Source organism: Caenorhabditis elegans, chromosome X (genome assembly GCF_000002985.6).
Source record: "Caenorhabditis elegans chromosome X".
Lineage (NCBI taxonomy): Eukaryota > Metazoa > Nematoda > Chromadorea > Rhabditida > Rhabditidae > Caenorhabditis > Caenorhabditis elegans.
The window spans coordinates 13036709-13051341 of NC_003284.9; the positions used below are offsets into that span (position 1 = coordinate 13036709).

Consider the following 14633-nt stretch of genomic DNA (forward strand, 5'->3'; position numbering starts at 1 on the left):
ATCCCCAGACAGACTAAACTCGGAAGTATACAAAAAATAGTGTTCTATGGCTTTTTATTGATGAGCGTCTCGGATTCCAGCACATGGTTCAAAGGTTGAAAAGGGTTTCTTTTTGTGCTACACTGCACACACATAAACGCTGATTTGTTGACTTTTCCAGGCGGCATTTGCGCAAATAGGCGATGAGCTCGCAGATAAATGGGGGCGGAAAACGGGTGCAACTCAAAACACACGAGTCGAGCAAAATGTGAAATACGATAGAAACGTGGGGCCGAAGAATGCATTAATTCTACGAAGCGCTTCACACAGATTTCTTGTCTGTGATGAATGGCTCAGATTTTCTCCTTTTGCTGGAATGGGCTCAAATTTCGAGAGAGCAAGCATTTTTGAGCGTTGGCAAAGAAGGAATGCACGGCGAACTTGTGAAAACGCATGGAAGCAAAAAAGGAAAAGTTTCACATATCAAGTAACAAATTTCAAGACGATATGAAAATACTTAGTTACAACGAAACACTCAAATTCCAAGATTCTTTAATTCTGAAGGTCACCAGAATTTAAAATTTAAAAATTTCAATGGTGATTTTTAAAAATTGAAAAATGCAAATTAACCTTAAATTATCATTAGAAATAGAAATATATAAATGGAAACGTTTTGTGGTACGGCTACTACATAAATTTATATTATTTTGAAATAATCAGGAGTTTTTTGGCATACTTTTTAATGATTCCCGAATCTCATTACTCTTAGTATCAGAGAAAAAACTATCAAAATTATACATGCAAAAATATACGTGTTATTGTAAATCTATATGCTTTGAAAATTGTGTTTTACAACCATATTTTCCTACATCAGAGTGCTCCACGGCAGCCGTTGTGACCTACTGAAAACATCCTTTTAAGGAATTTCATAGATTTCATTTTGAAGTTAACGGTCAATGAAGATCACTGAAGAGGAGTAAAAATAGGGTTCATAACCAAAATCAGAAATTGTAAAATTTCAGTGTTAGACCTCAGCTCCTGATTAGCCAGAAAAAAGCATAATCACCAATATGAAATTATCAGTAGAGTACAACTAATCAAATGCGCCCTATATTTCAAAAACAGATCAATAATCTAGAAAACCATCGAATATGCGTTGTTTTAAACATTTTAGAATAGAGGCCGGATTTGAAAGTGAAAATCTGAATGGAAAAAAGTATTCATTAAATGCGTACAAACAAGGAAATGCAAATAAAAAAGTTTCATTTTATCTTGAATGTTTCAGAAAAACGTTGTTTTTGGTGCAATTTGAAAATATCATCAATTTTCAAAACTTTGAGTTCACTATTTTCTATTAGGCTTGGAGCAACAATAATTTTTCAGGCTATAAGGAATTTTCATCAGAACATTTATACAATATTTCAAAAGCTCATTGAAAAACACTTCAGTAACTTAATTGTTTGTTTTGCACAAATCAGAAGTCAAAAATTAATATTCCAATGTTACCCAGATCAAGAAATGAATGACGTCTTTTCCAGCAGTTTCTTCAATTTGACTAAACTTCCTTTTTTGCCAAAACACAATGCATACGAAACAGGTGCACTAGTGCTTCAATAAAAACAAAGACTGAAACAAAATAAAGGAGATAATGTGAGGCAAAAATCATTTCAAATACACTTTTGACACATCTAGGGCTGTTGTAGATCACAACACACTCTCTTGAATGTGCTCAGGTGTGAAAACCACAAAAGCTCAAAGTTAGACTTGTCACTTTGACTTTTGCTCAAAAATTCATGGAAGCAAGTATGAATTTGGTTGCGTGATGTGAAGTATGTAACAAATTTGTGAAGAACTCTCATATTTCCATAGAAAAGTGACACTTTCTTGGTTACATCGTTGATCGTTGAACACCAATTTTAACTAAAATGTTTCAAGTTTGAAGGGTTTTTCAGTCGCTTTTCAGTTGTATACCATTTTCAAATTTATTATCATTGTCCAAATTGGACAAAAATTGTAGAGCGAAATGGAGAGCATCAAGTAATGAACTTTATGATAAATAGCTTTAGTATATGGCTTCTTGATGTTTGAGGCTTTATAAGCGTTCGGCCTGTCAACAAAGTATAAAAAATATACTACGTTTGCTAATGCAAAAACGAGTATATGTTTTCTATCTCTTCTGTTTTGCGAGCTCACAAATGAAGTTTCATCCATTAATCACGTCATTCGTGTGGTTTCCAGTAACATTAGCAATTGCGGGATAACCAAAAGAAGCTGCCGTCCGCAGGATTCGAACCTGCGCCCTCCGGAGAGGACTGCGACCTGAACGCAGCGCCTTAGACCACTCGGCCAGAACGGCGACGATTGGTCTACTTTTGATGAAAAGACATGTCACGCTCGGGAAGGTCAACAGAAAAAATGAATGGCTGTAAACAAGAAGGGAAAAAATTGGAACTGATTAGGTAATGGGTGTCTTTGCGTCAATGTGTGATTTACCAACAACTTAAGAAAAATAGTCACTTTATGCCGGAAATAATATTTTTGTGTGGAAACTATCAACATTCTGAAAGCCCAACGTCATACCAGAGTAGCTCGGCAATATGAGACTACATTTTCATATATTTCCCTACTTGTCAATTCAAAATTATATTTTACATTAACAGTACAGTACACCTACAGTGGATGTATGTAGTTGTTTAACAATTATCGCAAGGCGTTCAAGTAAGAGGAACACTGTAAAATAAAAAAATTAATAACACAGCCAACACTCGGGCTTCAACATTTTATTGAAAAAAATGAAAGGTAACAGAAAAGTTGAAGGGTAAGCCGAACAAAACTTTGTCATAATGGTCACGATAAATTACTCACAGATGCTTTCGGAAGCCTCATTATTACAATAGATTTTGTCAAGAAAAACAAAGAAAAAATAAGAAGAAAATAATGGTGCCTACCAGTTGAGGTTTTCCAGAGAAATGATATGAAAATAAATTATTGAGAATTTGAAATCTGGACTTTTTCACTTTAATTTTAATTAATTATGGAGCAATGTCGAATACATTAAATATTCAACGAATAAAAATATTTTTAGATATTGGTTTACGGATCAAATAATTTGAAAACAATTGGAGAAACCTTTTTAGAGAACACGTGAAAAAAAAAAAAAAGTCAACTAGGCCCCTGAAAACAATTAATTCAAAAAGTTGTTCTCAATCAAAGTATGTCTTTTCAGGAATGCCGATTTGTTTTTTGAATATTCAAAAAATGCCCAAACATAATTTGTTTTTACAGAAAGTTTCAATATTATTTTTTATAGCAATGCAGTTTAACCGTTTGTTCAATAAATAAATGAAGATAAAACATTTTAAATTTTTGTGTTGGTGAATCTCTCTAAAATCCAAAAATTGCATATTGTTGAAGATATGCACAACGCAAAATATATGGAAAATGAACTCATTATGTTGCAAAATGTGGAAAAATAGAGAGCAGGTAAATGGTACAAATGTGTTTGTACTGTATTTTCATGCTTTTTTAAACTTAGGTGTTTTTTAATCACACTTTGTTTTAGAGGAGTCTTTCCCTCAAGTAATGTTTTAAAAATGCAGGAGTTTCATCAACTCACAAACTTGGCAATACGTTGCCTTTTTATCAACATAAGTTTAAGTTTGTTTTAATTTCTCTCAACAACTTTTTTTTAACCAAGAAAACATTGCCCCTTTCTGGAAAAATATCCATGTTTACCGTATAACTTTTAGTTAAAAATCAAAACTCTACACATTGCCGTTGGCTTAAACTATGGTAAGAAACGCAAAATTATAGTCTTTTGTTTTTTTTTTGTTTTCGTTTCATTGAGTTTTTTTCTTTTCTCTGTTTTTTTAATGTAAAAATTATGTCTGCTCTTTTGTGAATGTCATGTGCACATATTACTTACGTGTATTTCTCATGAGAGACTAGCTCTTTTGTGATATTAAATGTTCTCACGCAAATGTAATACTCTTGCAACTACACGTTTCTTCGTCTGATTGAATAAATATTCCCTCGTTCTGTTTGGAGTAGTTGCTAGGTAACACCGCGAGATTCGTACTATGAAAAACATTTTCACAGCGTATCATATCATTATATTTCCTGCTGGCAGTTCTAATCTTTGAAATTTGCTCTACGCAGAAGATATCTTAAAATGTTGTGAATAGACCACGAGGTAAGACGAAAAAAAAATTCACATCATGGACTGAATTCTACGTTTTTGCAGAAAATTACAGTAGGCTGATTTCTTTTTATTTTTAATTTTAAAACAGAATCCTGTCCGTTAAAGAATTTGTTGTCGCCATAAACTGTTCTGAATGTATGGGCAAAGTTTAATGAAAAAGATAAAACAGTTACCTATAAATTGGAAAAATCTCTTTAGAGTTTTTTTGGAAGTTTCAAAATGCACAATTGCATTTTTATACTCCTCCCAATAATTCCGTTTTTTCGGTACCTCTGTTTTATCCGGATTTATACAACTATGTAATATCCAACATTTCAAAATGTTTCAAAAAGTATATATAACCCTTTTTGTTTGAATAAAAAATGCATTTTTCATGCATTAGATTCTCACTTCTAATTCCTCTGTGCTTCCTGGGAAAAATCATGAGAGCTTGACGCAAACGACTCTTTTGAAATGCCATATTTTTCTTTTTCTATGATGTTATGTGAAAAGAAAATTTTTGGTTTCTCATGTGATACTTACCTTTTGGTTCAAAATATTATTTAGCTTCAGGTTTTTCGATACACTTCATCACTAAACTTTTCACTTCATTTATGCATTTCAGTTTTTCGTGGCTATTTTAGCCAGCACGTGATAGCTAGAACTGGTGCTTTTGGGCAAATACTTAAAAAAAAGGCATATTTATAATAAATAGTACGAGCTTTATTTTTCATGTTTTTACTCAAACGACTTCGGTCGAACTTTTAGATTAATCAAAACCGTAACCCTGCTTTTCACTTTATTGATACGTTGAGTCATATCATACTAAAATCTGTTTTTCCTTTTTTATGTAAATTCAATGTTCATTGTATTTTTCCCTTTTCACACGTGGAGTCAGAGTGTCCCATCCCGGTGTGATCTACAAAAATTGCAGAAAATGAGACGCAGAAATTCCAACTGTCGTCGCACGGTTAAGAACGTGCTGACGTCACACTTTTCTGGACAAAATCTTCCGCATTTATTGTAGATCAAACCGTGATGGGACAACCTGACACCACGTTCTTTCACAGCAATGGCCTTTGGCAAAACTTTGGAACACAGAACACCACAAAAACCGAACAACTTTTTCGTTTTCTTTCCATCTCTATCTCTCGTCTGCCGGCCCTCAACGAAACCTCGCGCCTATAGAGGCACACGCTCACCCAGCACACCCCACATTTGCCCAAAGCACGTATTGATTTTTGAAAACTATAATTTTTCCTTCTCATATTTCGTGTAATTTTTAGAATCCACTTATTATTTCTGATTGTTTCAGTAATTGGCCTACAAAATGGAAATTTTCTAGTACCATCGAAAGGAAGTTTTCATGAAACAAAAACCAAAAAAAAAATTAAAAAGTAAGCCTCCTGATATTGTATAAATTTCTGAAGCTGTGATATCATTTTAGAAATAAAAAACAACTTGCTCTGATTTCAAAAAAATTCCAAGCAACACAATTTTCAAGGAGTTGGAACAAAAAAAGTGAGTGAAATTATTCTGGAAAGATATTATCATTAAACAATTTTAGATTAAAAAAACATTGTCATGACCTGCAAAAACCTTCCAAGTAATTCATATTTCATGGTGTTGGATTGAAAAAAAAAGTATCGCCTCATACCAAAGAATCAATGAAAACAAATATACCAAAAATCCAATAAGTGAGAGCAATAAAAACTCTTCTTGATATAAAACCAATTATTTTTCAGAAATAAAAAAAAACGTTCAAACCTGAAAGTTCTCCAAGCAATTTATCATCAAGGAGGTGGAGAGAAAAAACAGATCACAAAAATTTTTTTAAAGTAAGTTTTCAAAATGCAGGATAAAATTAATTATTTCAATTTAGAATACAATTTCAAAGTTATTGCTGAAAACCAGAGCAATCCTACAGAGCACCTCGATGTAAGTTTCAAAACCACCAACGTTTTCCATTAGTTTGGAATCTGTAAAAATTAAATGAATACTTAAAATACTTCAAAAAATTTGTTAGTTTTTTTTAAAGCAAAATAATACTCAAATTTCAATATCTAATTTGTAGTCGGTAAAAAAAACCTGACATAAAAATTTTAACAAATTTCAATTTTGCAGATTCTATGTGGCAATTCACAGACAACATACGTTCAGCACATTTGTAAGTGATTTTTGAAAAAATTGCAATTCGTGTGTTTTTACAGGTGCCCAAAACAATATACAACCTCAAAAATTAAAAAAAAGGTATTTTTTTTTCTTATCAAATTTATTTAAAAATCATCATTTCTCAGTTTCAAACATACGAAAGAATTCGCGTGTTAATTTTTTTTTAAATTAAAATATGTTGAAATACAGCTACTACAACAGCTCCCGATATTTAATTTAAAACTTTCTCTTTTCAGAAAAAATTAAAAGGCTAATAATAAATCGACCAAGATTCGAACTACTTGATGTACATATTGATCACATTGCGGTGAGTCTTTATTTTGTTTTACGTACTTGCAAATCCTGTATACTTTCAGAAAGTTGATTTATAAATAACCAAAAAAAATTTAAAAACCCAAAAAAATTAATCCCATGATGTTCTACCGTCGAGAAAGCAGTGAGCCTGCCTCGTGCCAATAAAAGAGAGGTACTACCCAACCGTGACGCCAATGGTAACGACATTTACTATCAAAATTGATAGTAGCCTTAATTTAAAAATGTCAATTTAAAATTTCAGAGTGCAACGCCTCCTCGGCACCTACTTCCGGTAAAAGAGAGCCCGAAATATATTAATAAACGTTTGTTAATCACATTTTTAGTTTTCACTCAAGATTAATAAATTCCAGGATGGATTCCATCAACTGACTTTACAAGAAAGCCATGGAACATGGTCTTGGCCCTTATTGAACTATATGTGAGTGGAGATCACTTGGGAAAATTTTAAAAGCTGATATATCTAAGAAATTTCAGAAACAGTTCCTAATAACAGCAAGCACAAGTGCCTGAACAAAGATTTCAAAGAAGTAGGCTACTGACAACAATTTCCTGATAAGATGGATTCATTTACAGACTCAAAAAAATATCGCGAAAACCCCTTCGAGAATTGTCTTGAAAAACAAAGTGAGTACATATATATGAAATTTGAAAAATAGCTGTTGTAGTGTTTAATTCGATCTGTGAGAAAATAATGAAAACTAATAGTAAGCCGCCATCAGCAACTCAAGCCTGCGTATTTTTTTCTGTAATCTGTGTTTCTGAGCATCGGTTCAAAGATCTATTTCTTACTTCACAATGAAGAATGAATTACTCAAAAAATATCGATATTCACAATAAGGCCCTATCGATATTCACAATAATGCCGTCTGCGCCTTTTTTTGTTTCACCACGTGGAGTCAAAATTTCTTATTTCGATTTGATCTTCAAAAAATGCGGGAGGTGAGACGTAGACATCTCATCTGATTGGTTAAGAGCGTGCTGACGTCACAATTTTTCTGAAAAAAAAATTCCCGCATTTTTTGTAGATCAAATTGTAATGAGACAGCCTGACATCACGTCTTTCACTGTAGTTTTTACTGGTTGTTTTAATCGAAGTTAGAAGTACTTCATGAAAATTGTAGATGTTTCTCTAGTGGAAACAAACAACTGGTTTGAATATTATTTCTTTCAGAAAATTAAAAAAAATCTTGTCATACAACATTTCATTTTCCTTGGACGTCTTCCTTCTCAGACGGAAATCCTTGTTGTATAGACTCAAAATCACAAAAGAAGTAAGCCCTCATTAAAAACCTGAGCCCTAACGTAAAATATTTCAGTCTTAAGCTATCAGCGCTCTTGATGAGATCCTTGGCTCTACAATTGAAAATTTCTCACAACACAACATGAAATGGCTGATGGCACAAGAATTTAATATGACTTCGTTACTTCACTGTTGCGTTGTTTTTTTAAACCCAAAGTAATTTTTAAAAGTTTGAGCTAAAGTTTCATGACTAATATTTTCAGACAGTATAATTTCCGGCTAATGCTCCCGGCAAAACCTTGACTTCGGTCATTAAAAAAGTTTGTTTCAAGGTGTTGGAAGAGACAATGAAAGTTTAATTTTCAGAAATTGAAAAATATCGTCGCAGCCCATCGACGCAAAATTCCAAAAAGTAAACCATATAATGGGCCAAATTAGATGTAATTCACTTAGTAAGTTAAATTTAAATAATAATACTAATAATAATATACGTAGAAAAACGAGTAGTATAATATAAGTACTGAATAAAAAAAATAAGACAACATTCCAACGAGTATTTAATCTAACTGAAACAGCTTTTTTCAAACATTACTTTTATATTTCAGATGTTCTAGAATAGCAACAAAACCGCCGCCTCCCATCGACGAAAAAATCCGAAAAAAGTGAGCAATAGCCTAAAACATAAATATTTTAGGGAATCATTTTCAGATTCATTAAATCTTGTTTACAGTTTCAATAGTGGAAGCTATCCGTCAAGTTCAAAAATGCAGAATTCGTTCAAGATTTACCCATTCAAAAAAAAATGACAGCCATTTATGACGTCATAAATTGGAACAGTGGAAAAACTAGTGCATATTCTGCATCTTCAATACAACTTGGATACTCTTCCAATAGAATGGGAATAGTTAGTTGTAAGTTTCTTTTGAATGAACAATTTAAATCGAAATCCCCAAAAATGACAGACCGTATTCAATAGAACTGACAGGACTAAATTGGAATATTTTCAGAGCAAAACAAGGTCGGAATGACAAAATGCTTAGTCAATGTAGTCATCAGGCTTACAATGTGACAGAAAATATTTTAGTCATAACGAATCAGCATTAGTTTGCAATCTTAAGAGTAAAATTATGAAGAAAAATCATTTTTGGAGTTTTCTTATCATTTACAGTATTTTTCATTAACTCTCCGCTTCCACTTTACATAAAGGTTTGTAAGCCAGAATATAAACTCCTTATAAAATACTGATTTCAGTTATTCCATCTTGTAATGTACAACAATTTATTTCTTGTTTCGAACTCCAGCCATCATTAAGTGGTCTCACAACTGCCACCTGTTGTACATAATTACTTACATTTATCAGGTAAAACTTGAGATGCATTGTTTTTGATGATTTTTTTATTCAGACAATATTATGATAACCACATCAATAGCAGATGAAATGGGGTAGAATGTGATAAAGAATGAAGACTCCATGTTAGCAGTCTCCTGAATTCACCGAATCCCTTCGCACGAAGAAATGTTCCTGCTAAAATCGTTCAACGCCCTTTTGATTTTCTTTTGTTTAATTTTCAACCAAAAAATGTATTTCATTCAAAGTTGACAATAAAAAATCATAAAAACCAGTTATTGTTTCAATTTACTATCAAATCTATACATTTTTCTCACTCGTATACTAAACTTTTCGCACTACGCAAGGTGCAAAAAAGTATTTTTTGCTTTAAAATTGTTTCATTCGCTGATAAAGTAAATATCTGATCAGACAAAAAGAATTCGCAGTCAGCAGGATTCGAACCTACGCGGGCAGAGCCCATTTGATTTCGAGTCAAACTCCTTAACCACTCGGACATGACTGCATGGTTTGAGAGGGGCAGCTAGTGCAAACATAAATTTCAACAAGAGAGAAGTGAGAGAAAGAAAGGGAAGCGGCGACGAGGCGAAGTGAGACTGCCAATTTATATGTCCGGTGGAGCGAGTTTAAAAGAAGCAGTCATGTCCGAGTGGTTAAGGAGATTGACTAGAAATCAATTGGGCTCTGCCCGCGTAGGTTCGAATCCTGCTGACTGCGAAACAGTTTTTTGTTCTTTTTATTGTTTTGTTTTGCATAAAATTGATAAGAAATGTTCCTTATATGGAGTTCTTTGTAAAAATTTGAAAAGATGATGAATTTTCCAGTGTCTGCTACTTCGGTTACAAGCCTAAAAATTATATAGAATTTTCAATTAATACATTTTGACTGGCACGCGATGCCACCCACATTCCCTCATTTCTCTACTATTGCAAACTATTTTTGAGAAACTCCGTCTGTAAAATAATAAAGGTCTGATAGTGGATACGTATTCAATTGTGACCAATATTTTCTGTATCTCTTTAAGATTTGTCATGTAGTTTTTTTTTCGAAAACGATATTTTTAAGCTTAAAGTCTCGAAGTGTTTGAAATACATATAATTCATTTTTATTTGACAGTAATCAGAGTCAATGCAAATTTAAACGTATTCAGCACGTTTAGATAAAGTACACCAAAGTTTAAAACAGGCTCTATTTATAGTAAATCGTTTTTGGGTTCTATTGCAATTGCCAATATCTTGTTGGAATTTTGTTTCAAAAACGTTTCACTCGGGCATCATAGTAAAATTTCTCCAAACTGCACTTACTTATTTTTACTTATTTTTACTTATTTTGAGGATATGTACTATTGTGAAAAAAACATTCTACACGATTGGACATCACAGAGGTTTTTTTTTATAAACTAAACGAATTTAGGATATATTTTCATAAAGAACTTAAAAATTAGTCTTGACAATAGATTTACAAGAAATATAAATTATTCGTAAATGCATAGTGCCAATTATTTACATTGGTTAAAAGAAAAGCATAAAATGATAACTGACTTACTATAAGAATACAAAAATTTCCCGGTGTTCATTTGGAAAACATAAGATAAGGTGTCTTTCAGTTCAGAATTAATATATAGGTTAGTATTAAAATACTGCTAGCAATTTTGTGTTAAAGAATACGTATATCTTTTTATATACTAAATTTTAAGAACATGCTAAAATTGTAACAAAAACGAAGACATTAGCATGGCCATGTTCTAATATTAGATAAAACTCCCTCAAATTTATTATTACCTTTTCCAGGTACTCTCACACATCTATACTTTTCTTACTTCCAGCCCAGCTTTCAATTGTTTTTTCACACGAACTAGTATTTGAGTACGCTCGTATTTGTGTAATAATGACTTCTCTCTGTTTAAGCAGCGATGAGAGTCTCCCTGTGAACCAGCTCTGGCGACTTAAACAACAAGTGCGGTTTGAGGTTGACATGGAAACGTGAGCTTCGCGCCATGAATACCCACCCGACCATTAATATTATCTTACATTTTGATAATGCAGCAGGCAAAAAAGAATGAATAGGTTTTCCGGGGAGGTGCTCATTTCCTTTTTCTCGCTTTTTTTGTTGTTTTGCTTCCTACTACCAAGGTTGGTTAAAAGTTAATGTCTAAAGGACCAAATTTTAGATTTAAGCGTTGTATCTCTTTTTGAAAAGATATTTTGTAGAATTTAAAATCTTCAGGCTTTTTGTTCGAATGCCGACACAAACATTCAACAGTTGCAACTTCAAAACTTTTATTAAGACAATATTTGTGACAAATAGAAGATGTGTGTGTATTTTTGTAACAACCTTACTATAATAGCCATTCCAAACAAAACCCACCACTTATTTCACTAGCTGAAAAATTAAAAAAATAGGTTTCATGAGCATAACAATTTTTATAGCATATTTCATTATTCCTTCTTAGGCATTTTCTCTCCTTCTACTCCTTTTTCCTACAAACAATTGTAGTTTTGATTTAACACTTTCTTTTCTTTTATTATATTCACTAATCTTCTTTTTCTTTTACCTCTTCTACCCGACGAGCACTCATTTACTCGACTAATACTTTATAACTACAATCTACTCAGATGGAGCAAGACGAAAATCGAGATATGCCACCCGTCGAACAAAGGAGTGCGAATCCGGTGAGTGATCCGCTAAAAAAACACTCATGAGAGGTTATGAGTTTCAGAACGTCAATATTCAATCAATTCAACAAGAGGAAAGTGGCGGAGGCAGGAGAAATCACGACAGCGCCAGAAATCAAGAACAACTGCTAGACATTGGTGGGGATTAGATATTGCCAAATTGGCAGTTTAAAGATTAGATACCAAATTTTTTGATTAAGTGTTGTGAGATAGCATATGATTCATTCCAAAATCCTTTTATGAACAAAGCCAGTAAATTATCACATTTATATCTTCAGATGCTTCAGAAAATCCAACTGAAATGAGGTCAGCTGAGCAAGTGGATGTCCAGCAAGAACCTGCACCACCACTGGAACGCCCAGTAAGTGAGACAGTATTACCTCAACCCAAAAATACTCTGTACCCTCTGGCGTTCCCCAGGGAACTGTATCGGGTCCACTTCTTTTTATCCTGTTCATCAATGATCTACTATACTCAATCCCTCCTACCGTCCATTTCTCATGTTTTGCGGACGATATTAAATTATTTGGTCACAGCCCTTCTGAATTACAAGCAGCCATAGATTTAATTGCTAATTGGTCAAAAGATAACCAACTCCCGCTTGCCCCTGCCAAAACCGCCCTTCTTCAGTTAGGCAAAAAGAATTATAAAAATGTTTACACCGTTGACAACATCACAGTTTCCTTCACCAACTCAGTTCGCGACCTTGGTCTCTACACTGACTCCAAGTTAACGTTTCAACCTCATATAAACAGAGCCACTTCTCTTGCCCTCTTACGCGCTAAACAAATCCTCAAATGTTTCTTCTCTTCTTCCCCTAAATTCTATATAAATATGTACAAGACCTACGTTTCCCCTATCCTTGAATACGGATCAGTCATATACTCCCCTCCACCAATATCTAATTTATCAAGCACTCGAATCTCTACTCAAATACTTTTCTAAACGGGTCCTACAGTGCTGCAATATTAAATACAAAATAAAAAATGCTCCACAAACACACAATGCTTTCTCCAAATCCTACCGACTAAAAAAAACCGACTAAAAATTCTAGGAATTTCATCAGCCCGCTCTCTCCGCCTAAGAGCCCAACTATTGCTTCTATACAAAATTCTTACCGGCGCAGCGCACTTCCCAAAAAGCAGTAACTTTGTTACGCTTGCTAACTCGTCTCGTCGTCCGATGCTCATTAAAATTAAAAATCCCAAATGTCGTAGCTTTTTCTCCCAAGTAGTACCAATATGGAATAGCATTGTACGCAACTCTAGCTTTTCCTCTCCCCATCACAATTCTTTTCGCTTGTTGATTGTCAAATATCTAAATTCTGATCTCTTTTCCTCTCACTTAAACTCGCGCTCTGTCGGGCCGAGTTTATTTTAATTTATTCATCTACACGTGTAAATATCATAACCGGTTATGCGTTTCTTATCATATTCTTTTTGTTTCCATGATGAATAAATAAATAAACTGTTGAAAGCTACTTCAATATGAAACCATAGTACGATAGTTATAATTTATTTCCACACTTACGCAAGGTGCTGGATATTGGTTTGTTTTAAATTTATAAGCACGTGACATTTGGCTAAAACTTCTTTGCTACATCTAACAATTTAATACAAAATAGTTCAAACAAGCTGCTGAATTGGTCAGGGCACTGTAAGAAATCTGCAAAAAAAAGAAACGGAAAAGCTAGACTTAAAACCATTCAACAAAACCAGCAACGTGGCAATTTATTTTTTACAAAAAACAATTCGTTTCAGAAATTTTACTATTACAATTTTTTACTATTAAGAAATTTTACTATACTGAAATATTTTGTGAGAATCCATTAATATCATTATAATTTTTTAGATTCTCAATGAAATTATCCGACCAGTGCCGATTCGTCCAAACAACAACAGCTCATATCGCCAGTATGTACCAACTCCACCGCCATCACTGTCTCATATGATGCGATCGCCACCAATCAATGATGAGCCATTGCCACATCCCATTGCTCTGTCACACCAACATGGTAATATTCAATTTCAACGAGAAGATCTCGAGCTCAATGATCAATATGCTAGAAACCGACTGTTAGACCAGCTGGTTCAATTACTCTTGCGACCGCCAGAGGTTCAACACGTTATCCACCAGCACGTATTTCTTCAACCTCCACCACCACCGCCACCAGCATTTTTTGATCATCACTACCCACACTTCCCACCATATGAGCTAAACCTTCAAGATCTACAGGAAGTTGAAGTGGTCCCAGAAGATCCAGTTTGAAGATTTTGTGAGACACGACTTGTATGAGCGATAATTATTTCTGATACTTGTGAATTATAACCCCACATTACATACATTGTGAAACGTCTGATTTTTGAATCAAAACGTGAGGTTTATTTTCAAATTTTCATGCATATAAAAATACCGCCCTTATTTTTAAGCCTAAAGAACATCTGCACATCACGTTTAATTGAAAGCAACAAATAAATGAAACCTTAATTAATTTTTAAAATGTGGGGTTATAATAAACAGGTGTTCTATTTTCTTCGATTTTCCCGACCAAATTAATGTTTTATACTTAAATGTAACTAGAAATAGTCATAAAATCCTCTCCCTATTGAATACGTAGTCTCATTGTTCCAATTTCTTTTTACAACCTCCATCAACCGCACCTGTAAATCCAAATCGATATTTGTGTGCTAATTGGCTGTAACTGTTTACTCCAAACAGCAGGTG

The 14633-nt window shown here is 33.5% G+C and overlaps 1 protein-coding gene, 4 non-coding genes and 1 pseudogene across 7 annotated transcripts; 4 read left to right on the forward strand and 2 right to left on the reverse strand.

Moving 5' to 3' along the window:
* Nucleotides 1-2251: 2251 nt before the first annotated feature.
* Nucleotides 2252-2335, reverse strand: C53C7.t3. Its single transcript has one exon. It is a non-coding gene; the product is annotated as a tRNA-Leu (tRNA).
* C53C7.6 lies at nt 2252-2336 on the forward strand. The gene has a single exon (NR_072346.1). It is a non-coding gene; the product is annotated as an Unclassified non-coding RNA C53C7.6 (non-coding RNA).
* Nucleotides 2337-5473: 3137 nt separating this feature from the next.
* On the forward strand, nt 5474-9512 carry C53C7.5 (annotated as a pseudogene). 2 transcript variants are annotated; one of them is made up of 22 exons: nt 5474-5556; nt 5607-5680; nt 5727-5856; nt 5905-5997; nt 6042-6097; nt 6284-6326; nt 6370-6409; nt 6568-6638; nt 6688-6822; nt 6888-6948; nt 6997-7064; nt 7112-7173; nt 7220-7270; nt 7818-7917; nt 7963-8102; nt 8150-8206; nt 8253-8338; nt 8492-8548; nt 8595-8797; nt 8894-9092; nt 9138-9246; nt 9290-9512. In that variant, coding segments are annotated over exons 1-22 (2141 nt in total). The 2 variants fall into 2 exon arrangements; another variant differs by having other exon boundaries at nt 7121-7173; nt 8617-8797.
* A 145-nt stretch (nt 9513-9657) lies between these two features.
* Nucleotides 9658-9739, reverse strand: C53C7.t2. The gene has a single exon. It is a non-coding gene; the product is annotated as a tRNA-Ser (tRNA).
* Nucleotides 9740-9869: 130 nt separating this feature from the next.
* Nucleotides 9870-9951, forward strand: C53C7.t1. Its single transcript has one exon. It is a non-coding gene; the product is annotated as a tRNA-Ser (tRNA).
* A 1898-nt stretch (nt 9952-11849) lies between these two features.
* On the forward strand, nt 11850-14177 carry C53C7.3 (uncharacterized protein; the record flags this gene model as incomplete). Its single annotated transcript, NM_077764.2, has 4 exons — nt 11850-11906; nt 11954-12047; nt 12197-12270; nt 13761-14177. 4 exons carry the CDS (start codon nt 11850-11852, stop codon nt 14175-14177), a joined length of 642 nt encoding a protein of 213 aa, NP_510165.2.
* Nucleotides 14178-14633: the final 456 nt, after the last annotated feature.